At 37.5% G+C, this 15,561-nt stretch overlaps 1 protein-coding gene across 4 annotated transcripts in view; it reads right to left on the bottom strand.

Annotated features, from left to right (window-relative positions):
- Window positions 1-15,561, bottom strand: part of VTI1A (vesicle transport through interaction with t-SNAREs 1A) — a 278,533-nt gene that overhangs the window by 111,760 nt on the left and 151,212 nt on the right. For all 4 annotated transcript variants that reach the window (XM_030488676.1, XM_030488674.1, XM_030488678.1 and 1 more), the window contains one exon: window positions 1,030-1,100. In XM_030488676.1, coding sequence (XP_030344536.1) covers window positions 1,030-1,100 — 71 coding nt within the window. The remainder of the gene's footprint in view (window positions 1-1,029; window positions 1,101-15,561) is intronic.

Genomic DNA, 15,561 nt, shown 5'->3' with positions numbered 1-15,561 from the left:
ACCATGTGTACATGGAGTCATCAGAACTACACTCCCTCTTTCTCTTTCCCAAGGACTTTTATTGCCAGCAGAAAGAGATACATGCCATTCATCTCCATTGTCTAGGTTTCACTTGTCCAGCTAGGAACCGAAAAGCATCTCAGACTCAGCAGTCACTACGGATATGAAGAGTGGAGGTGAAGTAAGACACAGTTGTCTGAACAACATCTGATAAGTGCTCACAATCCTTAGTTACATTTAATGATCTAGTTATACTTACTGTTTTAAAGTAGCTAGTAACCAGGACTTCAGAAAGCACCTAGTACAGCTGACAGAAGATGCTTCATTAAAGCCATCATATAAGGCTTTACCAATCAAAGCTAACCAGGTAAAGAAACTCTCTGGGACAGATAAAGGAGTTTTAAGTGGCCTTGGTCAGCTAGAGGCCTGTAGGAGGACTTTGCTTTGGCAAAATTGGACACTCAGGAAAGTATTTGATCAATGTGCCATGGACACAAAGCCACAAGTGTAGTCACGCCTGGTTCTGTAAGTGGAAACAGAACCAGAGAGGTAAATTTCTTAGACTGAACTTCAGAGAAGTTGTGTGCACTGGATGGGATAGGCTTCTGAGCATCTTCATTAACTCTACAGAGCAGAGTTGACCTCTATGGAGGCAATACAAGCCAAAATGACATAGATGTATTACCTTAACTGCAGTGACAGAGCAGCAAATAAACCACTACCTCTTGCTTTCACACAGAACTGCCCCAGGAGGCAACTATTAGCATTTGCAGCTACAAAAAGCAAGGTTGATAGACAGAAAGTTTAAGAAGTCACTGCAATGGACACTATAAGAAACCTTTCAAAGGACAGAAAACTGACCTAACTATGATGTTAGTGACAGAAAGCTTCCCTCCAACAGCGAATTTAGTGACTTAGCAGCTGATTTATATAAAACTAATCAATATGCTGGATTATTTTTGTATGCACAGAGAACTTGCCCAAAGCAAATAAAATCCGAGACCAGCAACTACTTATTATCAAACTTACCCTTTCCCGAGCACGCTGGATCTTCTCTCTGTCATGGCTGAGGTTTTCCAGCATCTCCTGTCCAATCTGCTCTGCATTAAAAAATCAAAATGTAAATCATGAAAAACAGCTTGTGGCTGTAAGGCCCCAAAACGCTGGGTTAGATTGGAACAACGGCATATAATGTATGTGGTAGCCTAATCACTGCTCCTAACTGGAAAGAGGAAGACATTGTTGTACTAAATTTGAAGTTTTTCAAGCAATGTAAAACTGAAGAAGTAACAACCAAATGAGGAGCTGTCCCCCTGCAATCTCTTGAGGTTGTGTAGGCCCTGGGAACTGATGCTGACCTTTGGTCTGCGAAACAATGCAAGAAGACTTTCAGGTTTGCTCTGAATGCTGGGTGTTCATACATCCCACATGCTTCTTAAGCCCACTCCTTTCTAAGTCTTAGAAAAGAAGTCAGGAAGCCTTTGCTAAAACACCAGCCCTCCTTATACTTCTAAAGACACTGAGAAGCTATAATAGGAGAAAACCACTCTGTGCCTCTCAGCATTTACCAGTGATGCTTAAATAAAAGCTATTTCAGGCTAAGTCCAGTTACTGGTGTCTGTTTTGCTCCATCATGGACTATTCTGGCAAGCTTAGAAATACACTGTAATGGATCTCCTCATGTTTTTAACAGCAGACATATACATTAACCGACTGTCATCACCATTTGTTTACACAGGGGTTGTTTGCTTCCACAGCTTATGCTGAACCAAAAGTTGCAAAATTATAATGGAGAGGCCTCAAGTTATGGTACAAAGACAACACAAGATGCCAAAACTCTACTCGTCAAACAGCTTCAGTCAAATGCTCCTCTAACACTGAAATATTAGCAGCAAGTATAGAGATTTTTATCTTCAAAGCTCTATAGAAACATTAAGACACCCACCCTGTATTTCCCTGAAGGAGAAAAAATAAGTTAAATCATTCCCATTTTACAGATGGGGAAACAGACACAAGGAGCTGCAGCAGCTGTAGCTTGCCTCAGGACACACAGCACGTGTGAGACAACCAGCATTTCTGTGCACATTCGTTTAGGCTACTTAGCTAGCTTGCCAGAAATACACAGCAAAACTGAGTAAAACTACAAAAACAGGATTTTTTTTTTTTTTTGGATAAACAACGAAAATCATGCCTGGCTTTTGTGCTGGTGAATGAGTGGGATCTTAAAATGTCATTATTTGAGGAACCTCAAGAAAATGAATCATTAAAAATTCACCAATATGTTAGTAGAGCAAACATGACAATTCTTATTTTTTGAATAGATATAGTAAATTTTTTGGAAACAATCCAACGCAGAATAACCTCAAACTTTGAAAATTTGAGACAAGCAATTTTTTTCTTTCTAAATGCATTTAACACAAGGTACACACTCTGCCAGATAAAGTCTAAGGAAATTCATCACATATATATTTCTCTATCTGTTGCCAAATGCAGTACAAGTAAGATAAATATTTCCTCAGATATCTGACCACAAATTGACATCCTCATTATGCTATCTTGTCCCTCTTGGCTTGCTGCTCTTTACTTTTAGCTGTATATACAATGCCTCCCAAAGGTGAAATGTGGTAAGATATATGGTTATTGAGTTTAAAAAGCTGTAAGGTGCAATACAGCTATACAAATGGTAGCCTAAGAAAGCAATTCAAGAGAGCTTTGCCTATGTTTGCATGTCAAAGGATGTACTGGATGAAACTACACTGAGCTTATTCCTCATCAAAGCACTCAAAATACTGTAATAAACAAACAGATACATGCATTCAATGTAATCTGGGTGAGAAAAACCAAAGCAAAATCCCTTAAAAATAGAGGGAAAAGAATCAACAAGTAACCAAGTAGCATGAGGTGAAACGATAATGAGTATTTATTGCTAAAAATTATACATATGTTTGCACAGACATAAAGGAGTGTGAAGAGCAGATTTCCTTTCAAATGAACTATAACTAACTATAAAATAAATGGCTTAAATGCCTTGGAATTTCACAAACAAAGCTCAAAAATATCTTTATAGGAAACAGTTCTATTTTTATTACACCAATTTTAAGCAAGTTACTGTGGGGTTTTTTTTCATCTTCTTCCTGTCACTGGCAAGTTCATACTCTTAGCTTTTTATAATGATTGAGTTTATTTTCCAACCATCAATGTGACAGCAGCATCAACTGTAAGTGAGGGTAAAACACCATCACTTTGACGAATAGTGTATTTTCCTCTTATTGTCGATGACTGAAGACATCAATAAATAAGGAAGGAGAGCATGTCAGCCAGAATATCACAGAATGAATTGTTGATATGACACTTAGGGATTAAACCTTCAGCCATGAAGTTCAACCTAGCAGAGGGGTCTGAGAACTGAGATGGTTGCGTTTCTTCCCAGCAGCCTCTATAGATAAATAATTGGATGGATCATCAATTTTACAGGAGCAGCTTTACTCTACATGCACTTTAGTTGATGATCTTTGGCCTTTTTTGGGCTAAAATAACAACAAAAGTTGAACAAAGAGACATAACGGAGGTAACATAATCTCACAATAAGTTTGCAAACACAGATTCACACGTTTATCCACAGATCCTCTTCATATACTTATTCTACTCTGAAAATTCACTGATGACAGTGAAACTTGATTTTTAGTTGGAAGGTCAAGGCAGTCAAACAAAAGTATTAATAAATAAAGAAAATATAGACTAATAAATGATATGAAGACATATCTCTCTACTTGGTTTGCAAGTCAAGGTGCCCAGGACTGGAGAAAGGTAACATTAGCCCACAGTAGAGCTAATTACAAGCTTGATATCATTGCTATTTGCTTCCTATCATTTTTCAAGTTTCTCCACAACTCTGATGTTTTCCTGCCAGTTAAAACCTTCATCTATGTGGCAGATTCATGCTTTTAGAGCAACAGCGCTGTATAGATCTTTCCAGACTACTTATAATGCAAATCATTGAAGATTCTACTACAATTTTGTGAAAAGGTCAGGTTTCTAAGATACACTGTAGTGCAGATGCATGAATTAGGACCAATGCACAAACTGAAGGTTGTTGCATGTTGCCAATAATGGTGTTATTTCCATAGAATCTTAACAACGTCAATTATTTGGGGATTATCCCAACCATTTAGTTGGTATGTATGGATAATGTATAGTACAGTGCAGTCCCAAGTCCTACAAAAGACTGCGTGGTGCTGCCTCTTCTAACTGAAACTCCCAAAGAGATGCATAAAATTATGCTCTAAAATTACAGCTAAACTGTGAGAAGCAGAAGGGTGAATGCATTTACATCATTATTATCTATGTACTGACAGAGGGCAGGAATAATCGATATAGCAATTACCTCAGTCCTAAAAAACGTTGTGATGAACAGGAAAAGAAATTCTGAGAAAGCACATAACTTAACAAGCATCAGCCTTAAAGGGTGAATGCTAAAATTCACAGCTCTGAATTTATTCCTCCTTAAAGGTGTTTGAACAGTTTTGAGAAATCAGCCTCTTCAGTGCTAAACACTTTAATAATGCCATGTTGTGGGTCCAACACAAATGGTGCCTGGTTCTATGAGACCATTATGCAAAGAAAACCCATCAACATATCTTATCCTAAAACACTGAGATTAGTTAGAAGAATGAAGACATTTTCCCTAACAAAAAAACCCCAAAACCCCAGAAAACAGCAAATGCAAACCCAACTTCCCCCTTCATGTTTGCAGAAATCATCACGTGCTTTTCAACTTTTATATCGAGATAAACCCAAAAGACAATGATCACTTCTAGCGATGCTTTACACTTCTGAATATGCCCTTACTTTGGAATTTGCCTGTAACCTATAGGCAGTATTTATTTATACATACAAATCAGAATTATTTAATATATGTTCCACAAAGCTTGATTTCTAATACCTACACACATACATATATCAAGGACGCAAAGTAAGTTGTACTTGACTGGTTTTTCTTTTCCTTTTTTTTTTTTTGCCTCCAGCCATTTAAGTATTTATTTACTTTATCAGCTAAACTGATTCTGAAAGAGCTTTTTCTAATCACTCAAGTCAATAATACTCTTTTCCTTAAGAATGACTAACACATTTACTCAAGAGACAGGAATGACACGGAATAAGCCTCTCTAGGCTTTTGGAAAAACAAACATGCATTTTTATGAATTTTGAAGACAGAGTCCCCATTTTTCTTTTCATATGAAAAATAAAATAATCCAACATGGTTTATACAGCACCTTTCATCTCAAAGTGTACCCTGTGCGTGTGTAGATATATATATATACATGCATCCATAGCTATATATAAGTACGTTTCATAAGAGGCAGCAGATATCTTACTATGGTTTAAAATGTGAAAAAAGTTTAAATCCAGCCTAATAATGGAGAGGACGCCTGGAAGTATGATTTGCCCAATCTCATCATAGGTACAATGCATGCATCTGCACTACATAAGTAGCAGTGGGAAAAGACAAGCTAACTTACACTGGGAAAAGCAGATGATCGCGTTAAAAATCAAGATGGCTGTTCTTCAAAATCATGAAATAAAATCAAAACCCCACTGTGTGATAGAAGGACTCGGAGTAGGAACGGAGTACACTTCCACCTGAGATCCTCAGCCATGCCTAGTGAGTAACGCCATTTGGGGAGGGCAATTCTGTGCTGTCTTTGCACAGAAACATCGCATGCTTGAAGAGGTAACAAAAGCTTGTGGAAGATTTTTGGAGAACTACACTGACACAGGCAGAAACTTAGTAAACATATTTGCGGCTGGGACACTTTTTTCCAAAAGCCACTCTGTTTTGGACAGGTTAAAAATTTATATTTTAGGAGATTCAGATAAATCATCAACAGCAGTTTATGGAAAAAAAATGCTAGAAAGCATTAAATGCTAGCTGTTCAGAGGTGACAGCAAGCAGATTTACAAACTTGGAAAATATATGTTGCTGGAGCTATAAGAATTCAGGGCTGAGTCAAATGCTTTATGCTTCTGACAGCAGAAAGTTAATAAAGAAAGTGATGACATATCTTGGAGGGACACAGGTAAAAGTCCTATAAATTTACAAGTTCACAGTTGATATATATTTACATTGAACAGCCAATATAATTAGAGACAGAGGATTTAGATCATTAAAGTTATTAAATGACAAGTATAGGTTAATACAGATAAATGAAGGATAATATAATGGCTATAAGCCAATGGAGAGACAATTTGTAGAGCATTAACAGAACAGTGAAACATGAGAGTTGGTGCTCGAATGTCTCAAGATCTGCCACAGAGCAGTTAAACTGCACGCTGTTAAGTGGTCACTTAACACAGTGAAATAAAAATTAGCTATATGCTATAGGTACTAGTTAGCCTTTTCAGCAGAAGCAAATGTCGTACCAGTAGAAAGAGTACTGACAGTCAACAGCATACACTGAGAACATCCAACACCTCCAGAGCTGTCAGAAGTTCAGTTGCAAGAGAGGATAAAAACAGTTGCCCAGTCTTACTGTGAGATCAAAAAAACTCCCAAAGTCCAAGATGTTCACCAACCTTAAAATATAAACATTTTTCAAATGAAAAAGGTCCCTATAAGCTATAATGGATGTTCATGAAATTATTTCTATTGGCCAACAGTAAAAGGGGTCCGTTGATCCCAAGGTCAGGGAAACCAGAAAGAAAAAGATCCAGAACACTTAATCAGAACCCAGGCTTTGTGCTTTGCTCGAAATAAGAAAGAAAAGATTTGAGGAAGATGCCACATGCCTTTAAGAACAAACTGTGAGCATTTCATAACTAACACCTCCCATGGTCCAGGCCTACTCTGTCCTTCCCCAGGAAAAAAAAAGGCAGATGAATGAGAAGAAAATAGGAAACAGAAAGGAGAAAGATGATATATGACAGGCCTAGTAACTTCACCTCCAGTAGCCTTTTCTTTTTCTAAGGTTTCATACATTTTCTGGAATCCTAACTTACATCAATCTGCTGGTATAAAACTACTCATTTCTCACTAACTGATGTATTTTTTTCTGTCTACTCCCATCACCCAGCTAGCTGAGCTCCCTTCCTAACATCCTCACAGCAACATTCACAGGAGGTGGCAGACTTTGATTCTCCTGAGTGTTTGCCTACATTGAAGTCCAGCCATTGTTCTAGCCATGCACCAGCTCAGCGATGCTCTTCTGCTCCAGATTCCTCCCTTCACATATTTTTCCCCTCACTTCCTTCAAATGAGATCTAAGGCAAACAAAATCCTTGCTTAGTGCATCAATAAGTAAACAACTTGCTATCCCCATTTCAATCATTTATGTAAGTGATGTTGGGAACCAGCCCTTAGTATCTTCTTTTCCTACTATTCAAGTGCTGTCAGGACAGAAGAAGTCCATCCTTGCTCTGAGCTTGGTGCAGGGAATGGATGCTGCTTCATTACAGTACTGACAATCTTGAACTTTTCTGAAAGCGATTTAGCAGGGGAGAGTATTAAAAATCCTAATTGCATCTAAATTAAGCTGCAGAAACATCCTCTAAAACTTGAGCCACAAGCCATCACTTAATTAAACCTGTGACTCCAAACAGCACTGAGATGACACAACAGTGATCTTTGGTTCATGTAACTAAGGCTGGATTCATAGTCATAATTTAATAAAAAACATTCCACCATCTACCAAGTTTGCTACAAACTGAAAGCAGTGTAAATAATTACCTTGGACCCTGCAGTCCTAGTTATTTCAAAGACTTAAAACGTGTAGGCAGAGAGTTGGCAATGCAGACTCCTGCATTCAGCAGCTCAAGGCTCATAAAGCTGGCCTTACCGCTATAGCTGATTTACTCTTAAAGAAATAAATGCACTTCAAGACACAGAATTGAGAACAAAATAGATGAGACAGACTATCAGCCAACCAGCAAACAACACAAAGTTATATTACGTCTTCAAAAGACAAGAAAACATTTTGAAATGTTGAAATATGTTGTAAAATTAAAGTATGCAGCCAGATATTTTTAAAACTTATTTAACTACACAAACCCACAGCATGTGACATTTAAACAGTAAAAAGATGAAGAACAAAATCTGCCAGTTATATCTGTAAGCACTGCAACAATTCTATATTTTTTTAAAGTTGATTCTTTGTGACCCATTTATGTACCTAAAACTTATCAATAAGAACAAGGTTCTTTGCAATATCTCAGTTTCTGGACATCAGAAAATCTATGAGAAGAGTATATTCTTCAACTCTTTCAATCTGAGAAATTGCTCTTGGAAGCAAAAAGCAATGTCAACAAATGAAAACCAAGCCAGAGGCCCATTAAATGACTTTTGGGTTTGCTTGGGTTTCCTCCAACATGCTGATGTACCAGGTTTATCCTAAATCCACAGACCAATTAGAAAGTCAGGACAGTTGGCAACACAAGCAAAAAGTCTATGCTTGTGTGATCTTTAATACTTCCATGAAGCTAAAGAGTGTTTTAGCCTTTCTTGCACTGTTCAGCAATTCATTCTAAATGTGAATAGAACTATCTCCTGCTGTATCCACATTCATATTTAAACAATGAAAAATAGAAAGAAAATAGTGCCCAGACATTAGAAGAATAAAAGAAACCTAGAGGATGATTAATAAATAATGCTTAAAACCATTGACCAAAAAGTGTAGTAGTTTACGCAAAAATAAAGCATTCTGAAAACAGTGTGTGTATATATATACACACTGTTTTCATATTTTTATATGTATAAACTTTCTTAAACATCGGAAAGCCCACAAAGCAGGTGAACAGCTCAGCAACCTCGAAGCTGGCTTCAGTGCAACTCATTCTTTGAATACGAATTAGCAATGGGTAATCACAGCATATTTATGAGGCCTTTTGCCTGGTCCTTTTCTCCAGTGAATGCTGTATTATTCATTGCGTGTGCCCTGACCCCAGTGCGCTCCTGTTCTGACAAATCATACTTGATTAAGACAAATCTTTATTAGTTAGCTAGTCAACTTCCCCATTTATCATTTGCAAATCCCATTCTCCTTTTCGGGTAGAGTAAAAGTACCTGAAACCATTTTTTCTCCATATAAAATGAAATGCTTGTTATACACAGTGAGTGCAAACAGATGCATAGAATTCAGTAATAGATGATAAAACGAAGGTTTAACAGGTATAAATTACGTATGTGGCAAAACTCTTAACACAATAGCATTCTTCAGGTAGGCTGAGGAAACATTAATTAGCTCATCCTTTCAACGTTTCCCATTTTTTCACCAACTACATCTCTCAAAATCTAAATGCTATATAAAAGATCTGTATTGTAAAGTTGGAGGCTGAAAGTACAGAGGTTTAAAAAATAATAATAAAGAGAATGCTGAGGAAAGTTACTGTTCAAGGTTTCTTCCAAAACCACAAAAACCTTTTAAGACTTGATCTGTAAAGGAGGCAAAATGAATTCAAAATTATTCATGAAGCTTCAGTTTCCCTTGAAAATGTAATATTTCTCCAAAGAGGTGGCAATTTGGAGAGGAAAAAGCCCTTTCAAGACAGCACTAGTTTATTTAGTGGGTAATTTACAACTAGAAAACTGTGTGATGTGAAATGCACACCAGTTTTGCCATGGTAGAGGTTTTGCTTGCAGAGAAGCATGTTTCTTCTATTGGGACTCTGGAGATCTGAAGCAGCTACTTGGAGATGGAATGACAAGGAGCAGAGGGAAAGGACAATCCATGGATTTACCTGGCTGTGGTTCATGTTCCACCTCTGCCCCAGAATATTATTCTGGCCTCTGGAGGGATCTCTAGGACATGCTCACTTCGCTGGTTTTTTGTTTGGGGACGAAGTTTAGTAATTTGTGTATTGTATTACAATTTGAATCTTGGTTTTATACATAATGATATTTACACCCACTGACTAGAATCTGTGTTCATTTGAAATATACAGTAATTGAAAAACTTGTTTTCCTAAAGGACACAACATCAACATAAACATCTCTGTGTTGCTTACACAGCACACTTCTTATGGACTCCTGTCTTCTGCCACTTACACGTTCCCACCTGAAGTAATTTTTCCTTTATTTATACTTTTATTTTTACCCTGCAGGACCAATGCAGGTATGGATTGTACTCCTTTTTCACACACATGGGCTAAGTGCTAGTGATTTCCATCTGCAACGTTGCCTTCGATTATACACAGAGTAAAGCTGAGAAAACCACCACCTCAATAAACCCACAGCAAGGGAACAGAGCGAGCAATGAAAAATATCTGATGGCCTGGAGAATCACTGTTATCAGGAGTTATATAAGAAGGAAAGAATCCAGACTGATTTTAAAATCCAGGCTGAGTTTGCAGGGCTACATATATTCAACAAAAAAAACCCCAACATTAAAAAAGTGTCTGCTCTTGTACTTGTCAAACAAAGATACTTCTTCTGGAAATTGCTGAGATGGAAATAAAGACTTTCCCATAATAGATTTTTTACAGCACTCCTCAGAGCAGAATCATATTTAAAGGATCAAGTTAAGCTCTTCAGATGGTGTTTAAGAGGTAGACTTACACGGAGCCTTTACTGCATGTAGACACAATTTGTTTCTAAGGGATCCGTGCTAGAAAATACAGTTGCAAAACCTGATTTTTCCTTAAGTGTCTAAGATGACAAGTGTGATTTCTTCTGATGGAGGAACTCAGCAACACTTACCGATGCTTTTGGCATCTCTACATTAGGTTACGGCTATATGGTTTAACTGGGGGCAAACTTGGAGATCTCTAGAAACAAATTGCTCCAGAACAGAGCACAGGGCAGCAGTTTTTGCTTGGATTCTTCTGAACCAGCTGCCTGCAGTGCTCCAAGTGCCACATCAGCTACTAGACCTGGTCTTTGAGCCCCCAGTGATCTGGGTCAGGGTTACCTGAGAGACTGCTTCTCTCTGTTGGGTGTCACTTGAACTGCAGCCAGCAGATAGATGCACTGGAGGTGCCATGAACTGTCTCTGTGAGGATGTCCTAGGTTTGGATGACATCTCCCCTCTCTCCTGGTCTGCCAGCCCTCAGACACGTTAGCATGCAGGACATGCTGCCAAAGACATCAGGTGGCTTGCTGTGGGATGTAATTAACAATTTTGTAGGACTTGCTGGCAGGCCACTGTTAACATTTATTTGTGTGAATGTTCTGTATGCTGTAGACAGCACAAATCAAGTACGTTTTTCTTTGCTGTAGCTTATTTCTACATTTCTACAGGATCGACATGAACAAATCAGTATGCCCCTAGCCCGACACAGTAAAGAGACAAGCATCTGAATTTTCCCTCATGCTCAAAGATCAAGAACACAGGGAAGTAAGGTCAGATCTGGGAAAGGACCCCGGACTGCTGGGCTCTGTATTTGAAATGAAAGGCATGCCACCTATGGGCAGGTACCATCCAGCCACCTATCCTCACTGATGTTAGATACCTGTCCGCATTGCCGTTTTCACATTTTACTGCTGTTTGGATGCCTGTAAAAAAGATAAATAAATTGGTCTTTCTGAAATTTCTCTAAGCAGTCTTTAATGTTACAAGATAGGGATTTGAGAGAACATAATATTATTATGGGCTCAGCCACCGTGGTACAGCTGGTGAATATTTGTGCCTGTTTCCTTGTTTCTAAAATGGGTGTGAAGGAATCCACATTGGCAGAACGCAATATGTATGATTAAACGGATTGTATTCCTATGGAAGGCATTTAGATGCTGTACTTGGCTTCTTATATATTAATTTTCATTATAACTACTAGTTTGAATACAATTGTAATTAAAAAAACAATACTAGAAATTATTTTTACAATGAAATTTCAAGTGGCACACTCTCCTCAACTACAGGACATTATATAGTCAATCTCATAAAGAATTTGCAGATTATTTGGGCACCAAAATATAATTATCCCATGATCTACCGAATTGGTAAATTATTGCAGTATGACATTTTAATGCAAACACCCAGTTTACAAACATAACTTTGCTGGAAATTCTCAGGAAGTGTTAAACCGATGTCAGTGTCTCAGTAATTTCGCAGTTTAAAAACAGTTAGAAATGTAATGACTACACTGCACTTGATTAAAGCATTTACAGCTCTAATCAAAAACTGACAGCAAGATCAAAGATGTTAACTTAAATCTCTCTTCTAATTATGTTTAAAATGCCACACCTCAGGCCTGTCTCTCCTCTTCTTTTTCAAACCAAATTCTGCTTAAGAAAGATCTAACACTTCTTAACAGTTCATTATCCAATAAAACTATTCAAAGCTTAAAAGCAATCTACACAATTAGTCAGGACCTCAGGGAGTCCACCGGTAGTCTTTATTACAGGGCTTCATATTAAAACACCTTAATTATATTTGTCAAATGGATTTCATTAAAACCCATCGTCACTTTAATTTTCATATTTTGACAGTGCTGGCATAGCATTATTACCACCTGCCAAGCTACGAACTACAACAAAATTATCAAATTCCTTCAAATACTAAGCAGTTTCTTTTTGTACCTGACCAATGATTTCCCTCTTTTTGGTGAATGCACCATAATTAAGAGGAATAATTAAAATTCCATATTCAAGCAGCACACATGCAAGCTAAATGTACAGTGTATCCACTGCAGGTGTGTAAATAAGAACCTATATGGATACCTGGTTGCCAGGAGCACATAACATAAACGTAGGACACATATACTGAAGTGCTTCTGAATAATAAAGCCAAGACATCAAACAGAATGCACTATTATTTAATCAAATGACAACCATGATGACTTGAAAGCAGAGGACATTTTAACTTCTACTCATTATACTGTCATTTCGACACAACAGATCTGGGGATTATGACCATATACTGTAACCACAGTTTTATTTTAGATATAATCCATGGAGGTTCCATTCGACTTTAGACAATCACAATTAAATACAATTAAAACAAAACTGTTCATTCTCTCTACTGACAGTACCTTGACAAAGGCTTCTGATATTTATGATACATTTCCAATGTAGGACATATCAACTCTTGTTTGTTTTTTTCTTAATACTCAATGTCACAGCAATTAACGGCTTTAGATAATTACCAATAATATAAAAACTAGGTACCAGCATCTGTCATGCAACACAGTTTGGGCTGTTATCATCATGTTGAATATAGAAATAAATTATTTCCTCTTTTTTGTTATCTGAAATACTGTATGGAAAACTGAAACACAACAGCAATTTGCCATTATTGTACTTATATTTACTGAGCTAAATTCAAGCCTGATTAACTCCCATGTTCTTCAGTGAGTATGTGTAAGAGATGACTTTGGCCCACAGCAGATAAAACAATGGCATGCAGATTGCAATGGGGAAAAGAACAGAGTATTTTCCTTTCTTTCATATAATCATTGCAAGAAACAAGAAATGAAGAGGTTTCTGCCATATGTCTAACACACTTCACTGCTTTGTACAAAGGTCTCAAGAGTAATGATCTCCATGTGTTATGAATATTTTAAGACTTATTAAATGTTTGTGGATTATTATGGGTAAAACTATGGGATTTTAAAGAACTAGTTTGCATAGCAATTAAATATTATTCCTACTTAAGGAAAAAGAATGATTAATAATTTTTTAATGTATTATCAATGAGGAAAGCCTCAACCTCTTTCACACCAAATCATAAGTTTCGGCAAAGGAATTACTGAAGACATGCTGGGTTTCGTTTTATTTCATTTCTATTTTATTTCTTTTACTGCTTTAATTGCTTTTTATTACAAAGAAATAAAACAGAGTACTTACAAGCAAGGGACTATGAGCTGACCACAGATTTCCTGTTTGATTTACTTTGGCAAGTCACTTTATTTCTTTTATCCTATTTATCTGTAAAACAGGGGTAAATACTGTTTCTACTAGAATTCCACTAAAACAAGCAAGTGCCCAGACACTGCTTAGCTTCTGTTATCAGGACATCTTAGAGCAAATAATTAAGATTTTTTTTTAGTGCCTCTCATTCAACTTCAAACTATCATGTCAACCTTGGGTGCATGTGGGGATTCCTCTTAGAAACCCACTATCCCAGAGAGAATGTAGGAGATAATAGTGTTTTAAAAACAATCCCAGCTCAAAACAGAGTGCTGGCTTGCTTCTACTGACATGGCTAGAACCAGCTCCCTTGCTTAATGCAAGGATGGATGGAGAGACATGGAAGCTTCCCAGTTGAGGAGCTGGTAGATGATGAGAATTCACATGTGCCTTTGACACAACCGGTCATGCCTTCCCTCTTGAAAACTCCTCCTCCCTTTGCCCCCAGGATCCTGACCTCTCTGTGAGGGCTGTGTAAGGCACTGGTTTTGGTTCCTTTCCTCCCTACGGACCTTCAGTTGATTTATGCCTGGAGAATGTCATGCACAAACTCGGCTACTATTTAATAAGTGACAGATTTCTCTCTCTCCTACATTGTCATTTCCTCTCCCATCTCCTTGCTTAGCCTTCAATGTAAATTCAACACAACACAGCAGTTCCCTGTCCCCTTAACATGTCTCCACTCCATCTATTCTCATGACATGCAACATGATCATCTTCTTTACCACCCAGCCTTAACATCTTTTTTTACTCAGTTGTGTTTTTTCAGTCCTCATTTTTGGGCAAACTGCCTGATTCTTTCTTGATGACGCCAATAGGAAACAGACTGGTCCCATCCATCTACCTTTCTAAAATTATCTTCTAGGCTCTCACCCTTTTTTTATATTATTACATCCTCTTCATTACATCTTATTACAGCCTTGACAAAAATCTATGAATTACTTACAGTAATGTAACTGTTACAAACAATGTTTTTTTGGTATCATAGTGGTCTTCTTTTTCTTTCTAGTCATGTCATTGCCTCTCCCCAGTTCAGCACATTAAACAATAGCTACATTTCTTCCATTGTCAATCCCTTCATGGTCTGACCTCTCCCATTTGCTATCAGCATATTTATTCCTTTCTCAGCTCAGATATCATTCACTCGTTAAATTTTTACTCAAGCATTTCCACACTTTCTCCCATGTTGCCATGACTGAGAGGAGCTGAGCATAAACAAGTCATCACCTCATCATGTTCCTGCCATCTCTGATCTAGCTTCTCTTGTCCATTTTTGTACCACGCAATCATAATTTCTTCTGAAGTACATGGAAATCTCAGCCACAGTCACAAACCTTTGTCTTAGATGAATTTCTAAATGTCTAGTCCCAGAATGGGTAAGTAATAGCACAAAATCTAGCAAGTTTATGAGGGTATCATCCATGATGAAGAAGGAGGGAACTGTAAGACACAAGTTATCACCACTTGTCTTCACTGCTGCAGTACAGTTGTGACATAAAGATTTGCAATGTACACTGCATTACTGTCAGATTATACCTTTCTCAAACAAACACCATCCCCCACAAGCTATCAGCAAATAGAATATAAATCCTGTTGTCATGAGTGAATAATTTATTAAATTGACACTATTACTAATAATTACAGAAAAAGTTCATATTTTTCACTCTTGACAAACAGGGAGACAGCCATGTTTCCTACTTCAGCTAGGACACACAAGAAAAAATTCA

Source organism: Strigops habroptila, chromosome 5 (assembly GCF_004027225.2).
Source record: "Strigops habroptila isolate Jane chromosome 5, bStrHab1.2.pri, whole genome shotgun sequence".
NCBI classification, from domain to species: Eukaryota; Metazoa; Chordata; class Aves; order Psittaciformes; family Psittacidae; genus Strigops; species Strigops habroptila.
This window is presented reverse-complemented; position numbering and strand designations above follow the sequence as displayed.